Source organism: Dendrobates tinctorius, unplaced genomic scaffold (genome assembly GCF_039654945.1).
Source record: "Dendrobates tinctorius isolate UK_male_01 unplaced genomic scaffold, ASM3965494v1 ptg000075l, whole genome shotgun sequence".
NCBI classification, from domain to species: domain Eukaryota; kingdom Metazoa; phylum Chordata; class Amphibia; order Anura; family Dendrobatidae; genus Dendrobates; species Dendrobates tinctorius.
Window position 1 is genome coordinate 51,491,119 of NW_027361743.1, and position 22,356 is coordinate 51,513,474.

A 22,356-nucleotide genomic window follows, 5' to 3' on the forward strand; every position below is an offset into this window, starting at 1 on the left:
ACCCTGCAAAGCCCCGTTCTCAGGGGATTCCTATAAGTCCTATTCATATGAACTGGAGCTAGTCAGGGTCTCCATCATACAAACACCAGTCCTCTTTGTTGTCGCCAGGAGGTTTGCGTCTCCAATATCATCATACTTCACAAATCTTTCAAAACATCTCGGAGGCTCCATTAAGAAAAGTGAAGATCCCCTGCCCCCACAAATCAGGGAACCTTGGCAAATCTCCGGGGCGCACACTGGGCGCACTTCATGGAAGGCAACGGTTCGAGGTCTCTTGCGCCAAACCCCAGGACGCCCGGTCATTAAATAGCTGCTGTCCCAATGTAGATTCAGGAGGTTTGGGTGGCTGAAAAAATGGGGTGCAGCGATGACGAAAACGTTGCTGCCGACTCCACAGTCAGGAAGGTCTTCCAGAGACGTGGATCTGGTATAAAAAATAAAAAATTGGACTTCAATGTTCTAACAGCAACCATTGCAACCAGACAAAAAGGTACAATTTTATTGACTTTTATTTCACTATTGAACGCCTTAAAATTTTATATGTAATACATGGTTCTTCATGGAAAGTTCAAGTTTTTCTCCTTTTCCCAATAACAATCTGTTTTATTAACAGTGAACAGTAATGTCTGTCCCCCTGTCCACAATAACCACAGTCACACAACCAGCCAGGTCCAGACGTCTCTCCTCCACACTGACGCTGTTTGCTCTGAGCATGCGCATTGTATTTCCCTGCCAGACGCTCCGCTTGGTGACGTGTCGCAGAACCCGGAAATCCTTGTTCGTTCTGCGTTCCAGGTGCGTTCCACGTCTTCTCCACAAGATATCATCAGTTTGCCGTATTGAAGAGGACCATGACTGAGGTGGAGATGAATGGCGGCACCGGCTCCCTGTCCGCGTCCCCTCAGACCTCCAACCCCTTGTCTAGGAAACTCAACAAAATCCTGGAGACCCGGCTGGATAATGACAAGGTGAGGAGGAGAAAGGGGTGAAATCCGGTGTTTACATCTCAGCTGGGGCCCCAACATCTGTGCTGCGTGTAATCCTCGGCGTGGCTGCTCGGGTGTGCTGGGACTTGTAGTTCCCTACGTGTTGTTGGACACAGATACCTGTGGGCAGGGGCCTCTATCATAAAATAGATGAATTGTGTGCTCCCCGATACCCCAGTGTGCCCCCCAGAGAGCATGCCAGTGTACCCATGTGCCAGGCTACAGAGAGTGGAGCCTTGGAGAGCCTGTGTGCCCCTCTGTGCCCCCAGAGGGGAGAGCCTGTGTTTCACGCTGTGCCACCCCGGAGAGCATGCCAGTGTACCCATGTGCCAGGCTACAGAGAGTGGAGCCTTGGAGAGCCTGTGTGCCCCTCTGTGCCCCCCAGAGGGGAGAGCCTGTGTGCCCCTCTGTGCCCCCCAGAGGGGAGAGCCTGTGTGCCCCCCAGAGGGGAGAGCCTGTGTGCCCCTCTGTGCCCCCCAGAGGGGAGAGCCTGTGTGCCCCTCTGTGCCCCCCAGAGGGGAGAGCCTGTGTGCCCCTCTGTGCCCCCCAGAGGGGAGAGCCTGTGTGCCCCCCAGAGGGGAGAGCCTGTGTGCCATTATGTGCTCCCAGAGGGGAGAGCCTGTGTGCCACTCTTTGCCCCCCAGAGGGGAGAGCCTGTGTGCCACTCTTTGCCCCCCAGAGGGGAGAGTCTGTGTGCCACTCTATGCCCCCCAGAGGGGAGAGTCTGTGTGCCACTCTTTGCCCCCCAGAGGGGAGAGTCTGTGTGCCACTCTATGCCCCCCAGAGGGGAGAGCCTGTGTGCCATTATGTGCCCCCCAGAGGGGAGAGCATGTTTGCCACTCTGTGCCTCCAGAGGGGAGAGCCTGTGTGCCACTCTGTGCCCCCAGGGGATGACTATGAGCCTCTTTGCCTCCCGGAGAGCATGATAGTGTACCCAGGAGCCTGGAGTGGAGACTGAGTCTAGTTGGTATCACTGGTAACATTTACACGTGGCAGAAATCCCCCAGATCTCACCTACCATTGCCAGGTCCTTTGCAGATCACTTACTTGCTTGTTGTTGGTTTTGCCATGAACTTCAGCAAGAACTAAAGAAATCGAATCCACAAATACAGTCAGCGGAGGTTTATCACAGCATCTGCAGCAAAATCCAGAATCAATTAATATATTTTCAGTTTTTTTTCAGTCGTACCCTTGCTGATCTATTATTTGTGGTGTATCCTAATGATTGGCCATCAGTATGAAAGGTTTTAGTCACCTATTTAAAGTTCTTTTATAGACTTTATATGCCTCTTCTTTGTAGGAAATGCTGGAAGCCCTGAACTCTCTCTCCTCGTTCTTTACTGAAAACAGTTTGAGAAGCCGAAGAAACCTGCGAGGTGATATAGAGCGACGGAGCCTGTCCATAAATGAAGAATTTGTGACTATATTTAAGAATGTTAAAGAGGTTGGTGATGGGTATTATACTATTACAGTGTCAAATACTAGTTGGTTTTCTCTTGAAACACCTTATCTGTTAGCGTCGATACTTAACAGTATACATCAGGATACAGATCATAATCAAATAATTGTGATGATCTTTAATGGAGGGTAAGCTGGGTTATCATGGGTAGGAGCCACGGTTTATAGCACATCTCCACCCTTTCATGTACTATGCTCTAAATGACTCCTTAAAGAGGTATCCTCATGTTATTAACCTATTGTAGTTAGACAGTATCATTATAATTAAATTTGCAACTGACTTGCTTTTTTTCAGCTATCCTCCTGTAATGAGAGTTTTTATCTTACATAATGTAGAGCTGGTTTCCTTGGAGTTTTTCCACTAGAGCCTATTCAGACCCTGGCCGAGAGAGCATATTAATTACATTTCAGGAGAGGAGTTAACTCTCTCCATCTCATTGATTTCTATTCAGCACTTAGTTGCTCTCCTAACAAACTGCTGTTACAAATCTTGCAAAATCACCAGCCTAAAAATTAACTTTTAATTCAATCACTAAAAAACATATAATGGTAAAATTACCCAGATACACAGGGGGTCAGGGATACAAGTCAAATCCAAACAGTTGAATAATTCATAAGATAAAGGGCAAAAAAAAAGCTACTTTGCCCTGGTACGCCCTAATAAGGCCCTTCCTGACCGCGGAGGTTGGCACCCTAGTTGTTGACGATGTGGCGCCCCCGCTCAACGTCGGCGTCCCTAATAACGCCCTAGACCACCCTACGTATACAAAAATAGGGGACACAAAAAATAACCACACTTTCACCCATAATACCGAAAATTGAAAAAAATTAGGAGACAACTATTGTCTCGTGCAAAAAAGTGCTAAGTGCTGTAAATGTATCTCGTAGTATGCACACTGTAACCTTATCTCGTAGTCTAAAAAGCCTCTTAAGGCCCCTTTACATTTAGCGATGCACCAGCGATCCGACCCGGTCAGGATCGGTGCATCGCTAAATGATCGCTAGTGAGCTGTCACACAGGCAGATGTCGCAGCGACGCAGCGCACGATACTCACCTTTCACACACACAGCGATCCTGACGTCCTCCCGCCCACCTCCACGCGTCGCTCGTCGGCGCCAGCAGGAAGCTGACGACAAGAAATGGACCTGGACGTTCTCGCGTGAGCAGCGGGGGAGCCGGTCGGAGGTAAGTATCACACATAGCGATATCGCTATAACGTCACAAAATCGGTGACGTTATAGCGATATCGCTATGTGTAAAAACCCCTTTACAGTCAAGTGCTTATTTCAAAAGATATGGGTTTTTTCACAGGTCAAATAAGACTTATCTCATAATCAAAAATGCTAGCCTGCTACAATAATAAACCAAACCCATATAAAAAAAAAAAAACGTCTACAGAGAGATCAATGTCTATGGTCAACAGTATACAAAAATACACAAATATTTGTCCAAAATTAAGGACCAGCACAAAAGATGATGTAAACACTGCACATTGAAATGACAGCAAAGTGCTGTCTATCAAACAACTGTTTGCACATGCACAAAGCTGTAATCAGCCTAATATATTCCTGAGGCTCAGTCCACCTCATCAAACCTGCATATGGTAACAATGTAAACAGTGATCTAGCAGCAGTATGCATATAAGGCAATCCTTCATGAGGTTTATAATCACATCACCTCAATAAGCCTTAAATTCCTCATGTGGCAAGAAAAAATAAAAAGCTCAATGCAATAACCCTTTTCAAAATGCCAGCATATTATATAGACGGACTGTGCTGAATATACTCCCCATAATAATGCGAAAGACCATGAAAATTCATATATAAAATGACATTGCAGTACTCAGCATTTCACAAATCAGAGACATCTCCGTCTCAAAGGGTTAACATTGTTCATTGAAAAACATGCCACATGAAATCTGTCAAAAACATAGTGTGTAGCGTATACTTATCAGCCATAGATGCAGACAGGAACCCGACGCGTTTCCCCCTCTACATGAGTGAGAGTTCATCAGGGGTCAATCATCAGTGCCGCACACTGCATTGTCACTTCGGCCAGGGGTACTGAGTACCCACTTTTTGACCCCTGATGAACCCTCACTCATGTAGAGAGGCATGCGTCCTTTTGACGGTGCGCCGAGCTCACCAAAATGCAACACGGTGCGTTTGGTGCAGGTCGGCGCATCGTCAAAAGGAGGCGTGCGCATACCTGCGCACGGCCTGCGTACCCAATGCTAAAGATAGGGTACGCAGGTCGCATGCAGCGTCATGCGCCCATAGGCGGAGCTGACCGGAGGAGGTGCGGCCTTGGGCGGAGCTTCACGGCGGCCGTGCGGATCCCTCCAGAGCTACAGGAAACACTAGTGTGAAAGTATCCTAAGACAGCTGTCTTTAATGCAGGTAACGAGTTGATTAGGAGCGTCTAACTGGTCTGTAGGAGCCAGAACTCCTAATGGTTGGTAGGGGATCAAATACTTATTTCTCACAAATGCAAATACATTTGTATAATGTGATTTTCTGGATTTTATTTTGGATATTCTATCTCTCAATGTTAAGATTAACCTACCCTTAAAATTATAGGCTGTTCATGTCTTTGTCAGTGAACAAACTTGCAAAGTCGGCATGGGAATGGAGGGCTGCACAGATCTCATTGGTTGTGTGCTGCAATGTGTCCTTCTAGAACAGATTTTATAGCTGCATGTTTCTCAACTTTTTCAAGCCAGGTATCTCCAATGACTAAAAGTTTCAACGGGGTATCAAAACGCCAAATGCACTGTTAGAATCTGTGACGGTATATTTTATTGGACACCTTGTCAGAACGCTTGCTGCCCCCCATTGTAGGTAGTTAGGACCCATCTGTGTCCGCTTATTCATATAGTACATGCACCTGACTTACAGCATTTAATTCACAAATGATACATTTGCCCCCCCATGTATTCAGAGAAGAAAGACAAATCTGTAGGCCCACCTAATCGGTGCATGTGTCCTTCAGCATCTTCAAAACCGAATAACTTCTGAAGACGAGGTCAGCAGCAGGAGTATGTAATATTGTACTTTTTGTGACTATAATAATATAATTTTATTTTATTTATTTATTTTTGTTTAATAAGGAGCTTGAAAGTATAAATGAAGATGTCCAGGCGATGAGCAACTGCTGTGAGGACATGACCAGCCGTCTGAAGGTATCTCCTTGTGCGACTGTGGGGCTTTCTGTGTTCTCTTTATAGATGTGTTTTTAATTTTCACAAAGACTTAAAATGAATGAATCACATTTTTTAAATTAATTATATAAACTTTTAATTTTTTTTTTTTTAAATCATATGAATTTTTATTGAAATTTTCAACATACAACAAAAGGCAACACTCAACCAAACCCGCTCTGCCCCTCCTTGTTCCGGACCACATAGCAATTAGCAAGTATCTCCTTATATTAAACAACATATCTAAGCTGAATACGACAATCTGTATGCTCATGTGCAAATAAACATTATGAAAGATAAGTCCCAAGTCTCCAGTTTTCACCTGAACCAGGAAAGACAAACAGATTTTATATGCATCATTCTAAGGACCGTAATCAGAAGCAGGGGGTTGGACCAGATGGCCCAGGAGGTCCCTTCCAACTCTACGAAAAAAAAAAAGAAAGAAATATCTCACGCGACACAAGTAATAATATTACCCAGCACCCCCAAGTAAGGACGCAATATCCAAGCCTTGGTGAATTTTCCAGTCCTCCCATATTTTACAGAATTTATGCAGGGCTCTCCTCCTTAGTTATACTCTTTCTTCCAGACATATGAGTAGATTCATTTTTTCCATAAATTCCCTAAACATAGGTGGCGCCCTGTCCAACCAGTGCGCTTCTATAGTTTTCCTGGCTTGATATAGCGTTCTTTTAGTGCCAACCATTTGTTTGCATCTTCAGCAACCCCGTCCACAAAACCCAAGACACAAACCAGAGGATGCATAGGAATCACAACATTAAACACCGTGTTTATGTGGTCTATGACTTGGGTCCAGAAATTCCGGATGGAACCACGTGACCAAAACATATGTAGCAAATCGGCAGGGCCCAACCGCATCTCGGACACAAGTCATCCTCTCTTACCCCAATTTTATGCCGGAATTTGGGAGTCCTGTATACCCGATGCAGCAGGTACATCTGTGACAGCCATTGAGCCTCACTAGTGGACAGCTGGGAAATCGAGGATAATATGTCATCCCACTGCTCGTTGTCAATTCTCCCAACATCCTGCTCCCATTTCTCTTTAAGCTTCAACGGATGTTTATCTATAACCTGGGCAAGGAGTAGTTGATAAAATCTAGAAATTGCACCAGCGACACAACCTACCCCTGGGAGCTATTGTGGCTTTAAACTTTTAAATTTGATTTTTATTTTAAAAATAAAGGGATCCTGTCACCAGGTTTTTCTCATATGAGATAAGGCTGGTACCTGTAAGCCCTCCTACACAGCATTCTGATATGCTGTATGTATGCCTGCAACACAAGAAAAAGACCTGCCGATGGCAGAGCAAAGTACTGCAGTGCGCATGCGCAGGAATAGGCCACAGAGTGCCGACGCATGCGCACTGCAGTTTTACTGTCCCCTCGACAAAATGGCGCTGCACTGCAATCCTAAGCTTTAGCCTCACCGTTTTGCAGACACACAGAAGGCGAAGTGAGAAGTAACATCAGATACAGGGTGGATCATTTTGACAGATTCCCTTTTTAAAAGGGATTCTTTGAAAAATAACCAGTATGGCCATCAGGTGGTAATGACTAATGTATTTTTTTTTTTTTTTTCATACTGCGCAATCAACTGGAGAATGTTGTATCTAAGAGTACAGCTGCTGCAAGAGAAATGGAGGCTCACAAAGCCTCTATTCACATACATGACCACCCATGTACTTCATAGATGCTCCAGGTCCCTGAGAGCAGCTCTCTGTTTTGGAGGATAGAAGAGGGAGCGACATGTTAGCAAGTCTTGATATTGCTGGAGAACATGAGGCAAAGGTGTGTGTTTATATATAGGGATATATATCTCACACCCATGTCCCTTAATTTTAATGGTGGTCACAGTGTGGAGAATTAAATAAGATTTGCAATTTTTAAAGGGAACCTGTCAGGGCCATTTTACCTTTGAAACTAGGTATGTGGCTGTATCGATCCAATTGCAACAATAAAAATGATACCTGTTTTATAGTAATCAGATGTGTTATCGCTGAGAAACCGAGCTTTGAAGCCATATGCATATTAGTCTGGAATCCATTGGGGGTGTGTTGATTGTGCAATGACACACCTCCCATAAACTTCCTGGAAAATTTGCATGTGGCTTCGAAGCTCGATTTCTCGGATTACCGCAAAAAAACATAATGTTCTTCTTGTTGTAATAAGAACTTTACAGCTGTACCATTAGTTTCAGTAGTAATATCATCCAGATACAGTCCCTTTAAGCAGCTCGCATATCATGTACCTGGTGATTGCTGAGATTAATGTCTAAGAGAAACGTTGGACGGCTTTGAGATAATTAGGAAGAAATGCATTTATCATTGTGCTGCTGAACGGGCTGATATCTATATTGTCATCACATGCTCTGAATTTATTACTCAGTAATTATTTTTTGCTGTCAAGGCATCGGGCCAAGGATGGCGATCTGCCCTGACAATAAAACACAAAGTGGGCCATGATGTGGGGATCAGGAGTGTCTCGTGGAGACGTCCAAACAGACCCCTTTTTGTGCTGGACTTGGCAGCCGCGGTGCTATCATATTATGTGTGGTGATGTGCTGGGCTCATATGATGCAGTATGACACTAGCATTCATGGGCCAATGTACCATTGTATGCTTGTGCTGAACACCAGCTTTCTGAAAGTCCTCGCTGTAGACGAGCCTAGTGGGACTTGGAGGAAAACATACGGTAGCTGCTTGGTGCTTTCTGTTTTGGCAAGTTCTCCAAGTGCTCTTAATTTCACAGGCAATTAATCCATAATTCTCTGGAATCTCATTTACCATTGTGTTCTCCTGCTCTCCGTACACTGACAAGCTCGCTTAGCTCTGCTAAAGTGTCCTTTATTAACAGCTAAAGGAATAAACTACCTCTGCTTTAAATCTCCGGGTGACGTGGGACGCAGGATTTTTCATTAATTTGTAGTGTTCAATGAAGGGGATCCCATCTGTTTCCGGCTGGTGAAAACAGACCGGAGATTTTGATTTCTACTGTCTCAACTTTGAATACTTTTTCAATTAAAGCTGAGAAAAATCTGAGAATGGAGATAGGCATAGAAATTAAAGAGGTACCGCCGTGGGTGAAAAGGTCTACTGGTGGCAGCCTGCCACATTTAAGGCATCCAATATCTGGTTATTGACATCATATAGCAATTGTGACCCTAATTACAGAAAGATATGAGTGGGTCACTGACCAGCTACAGTGTTGCACCCTAATAGTTGGGTATAGGGGAACCTCAGCAGATGACCGCGCTGTTACTAAAAAATAAATCACTTTACGAAGCCTAACACTGATATTACCGCCATATAGTGACCATGTAGTGGTAGATACCAGTGCTGCAAATCAATTATAGATGGTGACTTAGGCTTAGTGCATACGTACCGGAACTCTCGCGGAAATTACCGCGAGAATTCCGGAATTCCGTTCCACGGGAAAATCGCATTTTAAATTCCCGCGGAAAAACTAGCATTTTGCAAGCGTATTTAGCTTGCAAAATGCTAGCGTTTTCCAAGCGATCTGTAGCATCGCTTGGAGAACTGATTGACAGGTTGGTCACACTCGTCAAACATAGTGTTTGACGAGTGTGACCAACTTTTTACTACTGAGGCCGCCTATGCAGCATCAGTAGTAAAAGAATGTAAAAAAAAAATAAAAAATAGTGTTATTCTCACCTTCCGACATCCCGCGCATCCGTTCCCAGTAATCCTTTGCGAAAATGCCCGCGATGACGTCCGTTCTCGCGGGATCGTGATGTCTTACGGTAATTCGCGATGACCGCGAGACTTCGCGAGAACGGACGCCATCGCGGGCATTTTCGCAAAGGCTTACTGGGACCGGGAGCGTGGAGAGAGGCGGGAATGCTGCGCGGGACGCCGGAAGGTAAGAATAACAATATTTTTTATTTTAAATTCTATTTTTTACAGGGATATGGTACCCAAAGCCCGGAGGACAGTCTCCTCTCCTCCGGACCGTGGGTACCATCCGCAATTGTTCTGCTTAATTTCTGCATGGTGTGCACAGCCACATGCGGGAAGTAAGCGGAACAATGCATTCCTATGGGTGCGGGATCGCTGCGATTCCTCAAATTAATGAGCATGCTGCGTTTTATACCTCGAAGCGATTCCGCCGCGGTAAAAACCGCAGCATTAGCACAGCATTGCGGAATCCCATAGGAATGCATGGGATGCTTATTTTTCGCGGCAATATCGCGCGGTTAAAACCGCCGCGGAAACGCGAAAAAAAACGCCACGTGTGAACTCAGCCTTACAGTTGACGGTCTTTCCGGTGAAGTTCTTCATTTTTCCTGTTTATTCCTTCTGGCCCAGACTGATATGACCACTTCTCCAGCCAGGACTCTGCTGTAGAGATTACAACACACACTTCTGACTCGCCACATTTCCTGCACCGTCCCCATGTATCCCCAACCTGCAAAAAACTCTGCATCGTACTTATACCCCAATGTTGAGCCGCTGCTGCTGTGTGTCCTTATTATTGCACATCCTGTGTGGTACAATAATGGCTTCTCTTAGTGCTCCACATAATAATGCCCACCACTGTGCACCTTCCATAGTAAAATGTCCTGTAAGTTGGTAAAATTATCAATTTCACATCTACCGTACATATAACAAAATGTACAAAGATATTCCCCCAGAAATCCCCGCAATAAAATTAATCAAAATGGATACGGCAATGTTGATTGCGGCAAGAGAGAAACATCCTGACAAAACAACCTACCATTAACAAAAAAATATGTTATGTTTATACAGGTTATTATGTATGCATGGTTTTTCTCAATATCTTACATGAAATCAGAATAAACATTTCCCGTTTTGGGTCAGTTAGGATTACCATAGTTATTAATATTTGCAAATGCCAGAATAATGAGAGAGAGAATATTGTAAGGCCGGTTTCACATTAGCGCTTTTTAAGCGCACGCACGGCCGGGGGTAGCTCCGCCCCCGAGCCGGCTCTCTGCCTGGCGTGCCCGCCCCTTGCTTGTAGCGCCGCCTACTAGCGGACAGCGGCGCCTGCGATCGGCGCACCCTATCTTTAGCATAGGGTGCGCAGATCGTGCGCAGGCCGTGCGCTAGTTGCGCTTTGACCTGCGCTGCGCACTTTTGACGGTGCGCCGTGCGCGCCAAAATCCGAAAAGTTTGATTTTGGCGCGCACGGCGCACCGTCAGAAGTGCGCAGCGCAGGTCAAAGCGCAACTAGCGCACGGCCTGCGCACGATCTGCGCACCCTATGCTAAAGATAGGGTGCGCCGATCGCAGGCGCCGCTGTCCGCTAGTAGGCGGCGCTACAAGCAAGGGGCGGGCACGCCGGGCAGAGAGCCGGCTCGGGGGCGGAGCTACCCCTGGCCGTGCGTGCGCTTAAAAAGCGCTAATGTGAAACCGGCCTAAGGCATTTTTATTACTGCATATTCAAAAGTTTACATACACTAAGATTACTATGCCTGTAAATAATTCTGGACTGCCCATATGACGATGTCATGTGTTTGGAAGCTTCTGATATGTTTTTTGGCAACATTTGAGTTACAGACACACCTGTGGGTGTATTTTAATGCCCACCTGACACACACTGCTTATTTGTGTAGCATCATGGGAAAGGCTAAAGAAATCAGCCAAGATCTCAAGAAGAGAATTGTAGACATTCACAAGTCTGGCTAATCCTTGGATACAATACCAAGATACCTGAAGGTGCCTCGTTCATCTGTACAAAAAATTATACTCAAGTACAAACAAGATGGGAATGTCCAGCCATCATACCGCTCAGGAAGGAGACGGGTTCTGTGTCCCAGAGATCATAGAATCATAGAATCGTAGAGTTGGAAGGGACCTCCTGGGCCATCTGGTCCAACCCCCTGCTCAAAGCAGGATTCGCTAAATCATCCCAGTCGGATGTCTGTCCAGTCTCTGTTTGAAGACTTCCATTGAAGGAGAACTCGCCACTTGTCGTGGCAGCCTGTTCCACTCATTGATCACTCTAACTGTCAAAAAGTTTTTTCTAATATCTAATCTGTGTCTCCTCACATTCAGTTTCATCCCATTGCTTCTAGTCTTTCCTTGTGCAAATGAGAATAAAGATGATCCTTCTACAATGTGACAGCCCTTTAGATATTTGTAGACAGCTATTAAGTCTCCTCTCAGTCTTCTCTTTTGCAAACTAAACATTCTCAAATCCTGCAACCTTTCCTCATAAGACAGGGTTTGCAGACCGGTCACCATTCTGGTCACTCTTTTCTGAACTTGCTTCAGTTTGTTGATGTCTTTTTTAAAATGTGGTGCCCAAAACTGGACACAATATTCCAGATGAGGTCTGACCAAAGAGGAGTAGAGGGCAATAATGACTTCACGTGATCTAGACTGTATTCGTCTGTTAATACATCCTAGAATTGCATTTGCCTTTTTTGCTGCTGCATCACACTGTTGATTCATATTCAGTCTGTGATCTATTAGTATACCCAAGTCTTTTTCACATGTGCTGTGGCTTAGCCCTATTCCTCCCATTCTGTATATGCTTTTTTCATTTTTATTGCCCAGATGTAGTACTTTGCATTTTTCCCTGTTAAAAACCATTCTGTTAGTTGCTGCCCACTGCTTTGGTCTGACATGTGCATATCAACCCATGGACAAAAAAAAGACTTTGTGAAGATGATGGCTGAATCTGGTAAGATTGTGTCAATATCCACAGTGAAATGAGTACTGTATCAGCATGGGCTGAAAGGCCACTCTATCAGAAAGAAGCCATTACTCCAAAAGAAACATGAAAAGGCAGATTAATGTTTGCAAATGCACACAGGAACAAAGACCTTAATTTTTGTTAACATGTCCTGTGGTCTGATGAAACTAAAATTGAACTTTTTGGGCATAATGACCATCAATACATTTGGAGGAAAAAGGGAGAAGCTTAGAATCTTAAGAACACCATGCCAACTGTGAAACACGGGTAGCAGCATCATGTTGTGGGGTTGTTTGCTGCAGGAGGGACTGGAGCACTTAACAAAATAGATGGCATCATGAGAAAAGAAGATTATGTGGCAATACTGAACATGTAGCACTATCTTATTACGGTTTACAGACATTATGATGTTTATGGTTAAATCCATTAATTCAAGGGAACATTTTGTAAGGATATCATTCCAGCAGCTCAAAAAATCGTCACAGAAAATGTAAATAGGTACCTTTTTGAAATGCAGACCTTGACGTTAGTGTCTTATGGTCCCACTAAGTGCGAACTTCTTGGCTCAAAAGTGTTTCATATCGATGGATCTGTTCCTTCAGGTCACAAGATTCAGGTGTAGCACCACTTAATTCATTGAATACCTGTGGCAATTTCGCTGGGCATTGCTCCATTTCTTAGTGACAATGCAGACCATGAAGAGAGGAACCTGTTCACAGGTCTTTTATAGATAACCATTGTGAGGCAGTGACCCCTGTTACAGCTAGGAGGCGCTGTATGTGCTCCTCAGGATACGCATGGAGGCATAAAGGTGATGTTGAGACAGTGACCGGCGTCATTGTGAATGGCAGGTATGTGTTGCAGAGGAGATCCTCTGCGCTGTAAGCCAGTAATGTTGCTCTGGGACCTGTAGTCCTACGAGTCTTGTTTTTGTTTTACTTACTAGTGGGGCTTACAAGGTTAGTTGGAGAGCTGGGCGGGACTGACTAACCACACATACACCGCCCTCCTATGGGGATGGTTACAGCTACATAATGTGACCAGGGTTTGGGTTACATGGTCTGTGTTCTAAGGTCCTTTGAGACAGGAAGGCCTGTGTTGAAAGGTCCAAGGAGTGGACTTCCTGAAGAGCACGAGGAGATGCCGTATGTGCATCGTCTGTGACGGCACTGCGTTGGGAAACTACCGTTCTTCTGAGGGTCTTGGCTATTGAGAATGTCCTGGTCACAAGGATGGTGATCCCAGTAAGACAGCATCTCCATGAGAGAGGACTGACAGGAGGTTAGTGTGTGGAGCAGGAGCTCCAGGAAGGTAACTCCAGACAGGGGGTTATCATAACGGCAGAGAAGCTTCTGCCCTTAAAAAAACTGTTGGTGGTTATTATGTTCCGTTGATGTATATAATAATAATAATAATAATAAATTTTATTTTTTATAGCGCCGACATATTCCGCAGCACTTTACATTTCAGAGGGGATTTGTACAGACAATAGACATTACAGCATAACAATAATCACATACAGTAGATTATAACAAATACCAAGAGGAAAGAGGGCCCTGCTCGCAAGCTTACAGTCTATGAGGAAAGAGGTAGACACGAAAGGTGGGTGGTAACAGTTGCCCTGATTGTATGGACCAGCCATAATGTTAAGTGTGTATCAGTACAGACACAGAGGGCTAATGGATGCATAAAGCATGTGGGAACATGATGCGGGAAATCTGGTTATGGTAAAACTTATGGCTGTGCCACACAGGGATAGATTAGGTTAATGTGTTGAGGCGATAGGCCAGTCTGAATAAATGTGTTTTCAGGGCACGCTTAAAATTGTGGGGATTGGGGACTAATCGTATTGACCTGGGAAGTGCATTCCAAAGAATTGGCGCGGCACGTGTAAAGTCTTGGAGACGGGAGTGGGAGGTTCTGATTATTGAGGATGCTAACCTCAGGTCATCAGCAGAACGGAGGGCGCGGGTAGGGTGGTATACTGAAACAAGGGAGGAGATGTAGGGTGGTGCTGAGCCATGGAGGGCTTTGTGGGTGAGGGTAATAAGTTTATACTGAATTCTGGAGTGGATGGGTAGCCAGTGTAATGACTGGCACAAGGTAGAGGCATCGGTGTAACAATTGGTGAGGAATATGATCCTGGCTGCAGCATTCAAGACAGATTGGAGAGGGGAGAGTTTGGTAAGAGGGAGACCGATTAGAAGAGAGTTACAATAGTCGAGACGAGAATGAATAAGAGAAACAGTAAGAGTTTTTGCAGAGTCAAAAGTAAGAAAAGGTCGAATTCTAGAAATGTTTTTGAGGTGCAGATGACAAGAGCGAGCCAGTGATTGAATGTGGGGGGCAAAGGAAAGCTCAGAATCAAGTATGACCCCAAGACAGCGGGCCTGTTGCTGGGGAGTAATAGTGGAGCCACACACAGAAATAGCAATGTCGGGTATAGGTACATTAGTAGAGGGAGGAAACACCAGGAGTTCAGTCTTTGACAGGTTCAGTTTCAGATATAGTGAGGACATGATATTAGACACAGCGTTTAGACAATCGCCGGTGTTTTCTAGAAAGGCTGGCGTGATGTCAGGAGAAGAAGCGTATAATTGGGTGTCATCAGCATAGAGATGGTACTGGAAACCAAATCTACTGATTGTTTGACCAATAGGGGCAGTGTACAAGGAGAAGAGGAGGGGGCCTAGAACCGATCCTTGGGGGACCCCAACAGTAAGGGGAAGGTGAGAGGAGGAGGAACCGGCAAAAGATACAGTAAAGGAGCGGTCGGAGAGATAGGAGGAGAACCAGGAGAGAACGGTGTCCTTGAGGCCAATGGAACGGAGCATAGTGAGGAGGAGCTGATGATCCACAGTGTCGAATGCTGCAGAGAGATCCAAGAGAATTAGCATGGAGTAATGACCATTTGATTTAGCTGTTAGCAGATCATTAGAGACTTTAGTGAGGGCAGTTTCAGTGGAGTGTAAAGAGCGGAAACCGGATTGGAGCGGGTCGAGAACAGAGTTTTCTGAGAGATAGCGGATAAGACGGGAGTGGACCAGGCGTTCCAGGAGTTTAGAGATGAAGGGAAGATTAGAGACAGGTCTATAGTTAGCGGCACAGTTTTGGTCGAGGGATGGTTTTTTAAGTAGTGGATGTATGATGGCATGCTTAAATGAGGAGGGAAAAATACCAGAAGAGAGAGAGAGGTTAAATATTTTAGTTAGGTGAGGGGTGACAGCAGGGGAAAGGGACTGGAGGAGATGTGACGGAAATGGGTCACTGGTGCAAGTAGTTGGGCGAGAAGATGCAAGGAGCCTGCTTACTTCTTCTGTGACTGGTTCGAAATCAGAGAGTGAGCTAGATGCAGTGGGAGGAGGAGGAGGACCGTGCATGGTATGAGGTGATTGGGAGATAATTTCCTGTCGAATCTGGTCAATTTTTTCTTTGAATTAATTGGCCAGATCGTCAGCTCGGAGCTCCGTGGTTGGGGCCTGTACTCTTGGATTGAGTAGAGAATGAAAAGTGTCAAAGAGACGTTTTGGGTTATTGGACAGTGAGGTGATGAGGGTGTTGAAATAGGTTTGTTTGGAGAGGTGAAGGGCAGTGTTGTATGTTCTACATATAATGAACTGTTCGTGGTGTGGTTTATGTTCTGGAAACAAAACCGGATAGACTGTGTCAGAAAAACGTGCCGGTGTGCTTTAATCCTGTTGCCAAGCGAGTGTCCCCCAACACACTCAGTAAGCGCTGTCTTACACCAGTCATAGAAAGTACTTGTGCTGGATGGAATTATAGAAACAGAAAAAAGGAGGTCACTTAAGGTTGGATATGTTAGTAAATTGTAAGTTAAGCGGATAGTCCTTCCCCCAATATATATTGGAAAAAATCAATTTGAAAGACCTAATGACATCCGGGGTCTTTGCAATGTGGAGCTTCCAAAGCTGCATGAATAACCTGGGAAAGAAAACGGGAGCTCACCAGCATGGCCAATGGTAATATCCACTGCAATACTCCCAAACGGCGAGTGCAGCATTCAGCTGGCACTCAGACCGCCCTTAACCGCCTGAAACGCATAATTTTTTAATGTCCCCATCGCGTTTTTTATTTTTTTTAACTTTTAATGGACCAATAATAAAATTAATTTTTTATACTACCAACTGATGGATATGCTGGATTTCTTCCCATGTGTTTGTTATTGCGGAGTCAGCCAGCTGAATACCGCACCTGCCGTTTGGGACTGTTGTAGCGGATATTACCATCAGCAATGCTGGTGAGCTCCTTTTTAATTTTTACAGTTAAGTGTAGCATAGCTCCTGGTGGGCTGTTCTTAGTGCGGGGCCTGGGACGACACCTCCACCCCCTCCCCCCCCAGTAGATACGCTGCTATATGTAACCCAATTATGTAGTGATTTAGCTTTATTAACGTAGAAATTCCCCTAAAGAATTGTTGTGCTCTGTAATGTGTGTTACAAGGGACCGGAGTAATGTTCTATGAGTGAAGCCTGATCAGTGAGCTCCAGCTGTGCGCTGCGTCTTACAAGTCTCTGGGGAGCCTGTTTCTCTGATAACATTGCTTATGATTGGAATTTCGGAGCAGGTGAGAATAACATCTAAGCTAATGGGCAGCAGCAGATGTAATGGAAACATATGGTGACTGCATCTCTGCACAGGAAATCAATCTTATGTGTTCAGCATTTTCTGGTGGCTTTATTGCAGGTGAGATGTCACCTGGTTTTACAACCTTTACCTTCAATGGTCATTTTTCATCTCGCAGAACAGAACTGGCTAACAACCTGGACTCGGAGAGATAAAGGAGAGAGTTTATATAGGATGGGGTTTTGTACAGCAGAACTTATAGCCCACTGGCGTGCAGTACCCCAAACTTATTAATTTAGCACATCTTTGGGCTATCCTGTGCCAAAAGATGAAATCCTTGCGAGCTACATTGTAATCCAACTTTCTCTCGTATGTTATAGTACATTTTTAGCGTGGTGCCATGCACATTTTCCTCTGTGGAAATAAATAAAAAATACATTTATTATATTATATACAGTTGTGCTTAAGTGTGCATACTGCTTTGCCTTTTTTTCACAGAATATGAATGATGGCACCAAAACTTTTTCTCCACTCATGGTTAGTGGTTGGGTGAAGCCATTTATTGTCAAACTACTGTGTTTTCTTTTTTTAAATCATAATGACAACCCAAAACATCCAAATAACCCTGATCAAAAGTTTACATACCCCTTTTCTTAATACCGTGTATTGCCCCCTTTAACATCAATGACAGCTTGAAGTCTTTTGTGGTATTTGTGGATGAGGTTCTTTATTTTCTCAAATGGTAAAGCTGTCCACTCTTCTTGGCAAAAAGCCTCCAGTTCTTGTAAATTCCTGGGCTGTCTAGCATGAACTGCGCGCTTGTGATCTCCCCAGAGTTGCTTAATGATATTGAGGTCAGGAGACTGAGATGGCCACTCCAGAACCTTCACTTTGTTCTGCTGTAGCCAATGACAGGTCGACTTGGTCTTGTGTTTTGAATCGTTGTCATGTTGGAACGTCCAAGTACGTCCTATGCATAGTAATATTAAAGCAATTATTCCCTGTACTAAAGAACTTGTATCCTTGCGAAGATTGCACCAGTTCTACAAGGTTCAATTTGGTGTTTACGTAGACATATTTACAAACTATTTCCCCTTCCTTTTTTTTTTAATTTTCTATCTTTTATTTGGTGAAAGGCTCTTTACTGATACGGCAGCCGTATGCAAGAAACAGAGTTAGGGTACCGTTACATTTAGCGATGCACCAGCGATCCCGACCATGATATGACCCGGTCAGGATCGCTGGTGCATCGCTAGTGAGCTGCCAAACAGGCAGATCTCACCAGCGACATAGCAGTGGTCGGGGGTCGCTACTTACCTGTCAGACGAGGCGATCCTGACGTCCTCCCGCCCGCGTCCACTCGTCGCCACAGCAGGAAGCCCAGCAGGAAGTGGCCGACGAGAAATGGTCCAGGAAATTCTCGCGCGACCAGCGATAACCAGCGGGAGAGCCGGTCGGAGGTAATTATCACATGTAGCGATATCGCTAGCAATATTGCTGCTGCGTCACAAAACTAGTGACGTTACAGCGATATTGCTAGCGATATCGCTATGTGTAACAGGTCCCTAATGAGGCTCTGACTAACCTCTGTGAGTAGAGCGGATTAGAGACAGCAGACAAATCCAAAGATCTGCTGATTGGTGCCTTAATGGAACAGGACTCAGAGCAGCGTACCATGGCACCTAAAAAAAGAGCCTGACCCAGATGAGCCCAGTAATGGACGTTGTCCCAGAAACAACATGTGGGGGTACCAACAATGCCAGTTCTGGGACGAGTAGTGACTTTTCTTTGCAAATGGCTTTACAGCAGCTGAGAAAATGTAATGCCAGTTTGCGCCTGCAGCTTATTCTACAGTACCAGGTTGAGAGAGGGGCTGCTGCGGCAGAGCGTCAGACAGGGAGAGATTTACATCTTCGGATGGCCCAACTACCAAGGGGTAACAGTTCTCAGCTACCCTATTCCAGGATATAAATCCAAAAGACCGTGCTTGGAAAACTTCTCTTTGATGGAGAAAGATGGAAACTTAGATACCTTTCTTTGAGTGTTTGAAAAAACCTGCAGGCAGTACCATCTGTCCCATTATCACTGGGCACAGTATTTAACTCCAGGACTGAAAGGCAAGGCCTTGGAAGTTTTTGTGTACCTTTCATCAGAGCTAGATGACTCTATATACGAGGCCTTGGTCAGGAGATACAATCTCAACCTTGAAGTGTAACGGAGAAAGTTCTGGAATCTACAGCGGGGATCAAATGACTGCTATGCAGATGTCGCGAGAACCATGTTCCATCAATGGATCTGAGAACTTCCTGTTGCCAATTTGAGGAACTTGAGGATCTTATGGTTAAGGATCAATTCCTCCATGTCTGTCCTAAGGATGTACAATAATTTATGTGCAATCGAGAGCCGAAGATTCTCGTGAGCGCTCACGTTGCTAGCTGGGATCTCACTTCAGCTCTGCCCGGGTTTGAACGGAGCCTCACTGACCGGTAGCAACCTCTACGATGTCACCCCCGGTCACTGACGCTGCGTTCCCAGAAGCTTATGCACCAGTGTCGCGTCTTGGCACCGTCCAGGTTGAAAACTAATTATCCCCCAGACATGGATTACAGCGTGGGCCAGAACAACAGACAGGTATGGTTTATTTTTTTTATTTTAGTTTTATTACAGGAGAATGAGTGCTTCGGTGGAATAAGCGTTTGAGTATAACTGTGTTTTGTTATTTTTAAATAAAGTAAAACTCCATTTTGTTTTATCTAATATATAAAGCTCAAGTGTGTGTATGTATGTGTGTATGTCCGGGATTGGCATCCGCACCGTCGCAGCTACAGCCACAAAATTTGGCACAGTCACACGTCTGGACCCCGAGAGCGTCCTAAGCTATGTTGTGAGGCGAAATTTTAACCCCGCGTGTTCCAATTCACCAAACAATTTTGCCCCTATCTACAAAAAGTGTGTGTGTATATCAAGCCCCGCCCCTCATTATGATGACATAATGGTTGCCATGGCCACGCTGATGTCATCATAGGTTGCAAGCCCCGCCGCTCATTATGATGTCATAATGGTTGACTATGGGATGGAGGATGTGTGATGGGTATATGGGCACTGGACTATGGGATGGAGGATATGTATGATGGGTATATGGGCACGGGACTATGGGATGGAGGATAATTTGCTATAACTTAACCACAGTTAGTTACTATGCCCGGGCAGAGCCGGGCTCTTCAGCTAGTTTCTAATAAAAGACTTTATTCTGGCTGTGTCTTTATTTACCATATAACTATAGGATTAGTAATGGATAGGTGTCTTATAGATGCTTCTCCATTACTAAGCCGTGGGCTTGATGTCACCTGACAATACAAAGGTGACACCAACTACACAAATATGAACCCCACTTGCCACCGCTACAAGGCAAGTGGGAAGAGCTGGGCAAAGCGTCATAATTGACACATCCAATAGATGTGCCTTTTCTGGGCATTTGCGGGCTATTTTTAGGCTGGGGGGGTCAATATCCATGGCCCCTTACCAGCCTGAGAATCCCAGCCACCAGCTGTGAGCTGTGAGCTTTAGCAAGGCTGGTTGTCAAAAATGGGGACCCCACACCGTTTTTTTAAATTATTTAAAAAAAAGTGTGGGGACCCCTCTATTCTTCTTGATAACCAGCCTTGCTTAGAGTTGCAGCCACCAGCTGTGAGTTTTACCTGGCTGGTTATAGAAAATACAGGGCAACGCATGTAGTTTTTTTTTCATTTACCGTATTTCATAGAATCGTAGAGTTGGAAGGGACCTCCTGGGCCATCTGGTCCAGACCCTGCTCAAAGCAGGATTCGCTAAATCATCCCAGTTAGATGTCTGTCTAGCCTCTGTGTGAAGACTTCCATTGAAGGAGAACTCACCACTTCTCGTGGCAGCCTGTTCCACTCATTGATCACTCTAACTGTCAAAAAGTTTTTTCTAATATATAATCTGTGTCTCCTCCCATTCAGTTTCATCCCATTGCCTCTAGTCTATCCTTGTGCAAATGAGAATAAAGATGATCCTTCTACAATGTGACAGCCCTTTAGATATTTGTAGACAGCTATTAAGTCTCCTCTCAGTCTTCTCTTTTGCAAACTAAACATTCCCAAATCCTGCAACCTTTCCTCATAAGACAGGGTTTGCAGACCGGTCACCATTCTGGTCACTCTTTTCTGAACTTGCTTCAGTTTGTTGATGTCTTTTTTAAAATGTGGTGCCCAAAACTGGACACAATATTCCAGATGAGGTCTGACCAAAGAGGAGTAGAGGGCAATAATGACTTCATGTGATCTAGACTGTATGCTTCTGTTAATACATCCTAGAATTGCATTTGCCTTTTTTGCTGCTGCATCACACTGTTGACTCATATTCAGTCTGTGATCTATTAGTATACCCAAGTCTTTTCACATGTGCTGTGGCTTAGCCCTATTCCTCCCATTCTGTATATGCTTTTTTCATTTTTTTTGCCCAGATGTAGTACTTCGCATATTTCCCTGTTAAAAACCATTCTGTTAGTTGCTGCCCACTGCTCCAGTTTATTTATATCTTTTTGAATCCTCTCTCTTATCTAGTATTAGCTATCCCTCCTAGCTTTGTGTCATCAGCAAATTTAATCAGTTTACCCTCAATTCCTTCATCTAAATCATGGATAAAGATGTTGAACAATACAGGGCCCAGGACAGAACCCTGTGGTACCCCACTTGAGACATTCTTCCAACTGGATGTGCAGCCATTTACGACCACTCTTTGGGTCCGATCACTAAGCCAGTTATGAATCCACCTAACAGTTGCCTTGTCCATTCCATACTTAGTCATTTTTTCAATAAGGATTGTATGAGATACTTTGTCAAATGCTTTGCTGAAGTCAAGATATACTATATCTACAGCATTTCCTTGATCCACCTAATCAGTGATTCCGTCATAGAAGGAAATTAAGTTAGTCTGACATGACTTATTAGTTACAAACCCATGCTGACTCTGTTTAATCGCTTCATTCTTATCCAGGTACTGACATACATGTTGTTTAATAATTTGTTCAAAGATCTTTCCTGGTATAGAAGTCAGACTCACCGGCCTATAGTTGCCTGGGTCCACGTTCTTCCCCTTTTTGAAGATAGGAACAACATTTGCTCTTCTCCAGTCTTCTGGGACTTCTCCTGTTCTCCAAGATTTTTCAAAGATTATGGAGAGGGGTTCAAAAATTTCCTCTGCTATCTCCTTCAGTACTCTGGGGTGTAATTCATCTGGACCTGGAGACTTGAATTAATTTAGGTTAGCTAAGTGTTTCCTCACTATCTTTCTGTTTATAGATATCCTGGATTCTTCTATTCCCTTAATAGGACAGTGAAGAACAGTTGATGTTACATTTCCTTTCTGAGAGAAAACAGATGCAAAATAGGAATTTAAAAGT

At 44.6% G+C, this 22,356-nt stretch overlaps 1 protein-coding gene across 1 annotated transcript in view; it reads left to right on the plus strand.

Annotated features, from left to right (window-relative positions):
• The first annotated feature begins 685 nt into the window (after window positions 1–685).
• COG6 (component of oligomeric golgi complex 6) overlaps window positions 686–22,356 on the plus strand; it is a 156,871-nt gene continuing 135,200 nt past the window's right edge. Inside the window, exons 1-3 of the mRNA XM_073583272.1 lie at window positions 686–968; window positions 2,287–2,430; window positions 5,555–5,626. Coding sequence (XP_073439373.1) covers window positions 852–968; window positions 2,287–2,430; window positions 5,555–5,626 — 333 coding nt within the window. The 5' untranslated portion in view covers window positions 686–851. The remainder of the gene's footprint in view (window positions 969–2,286; window positions 2,431–5,554; window positions 5,627–22,356) is intronic.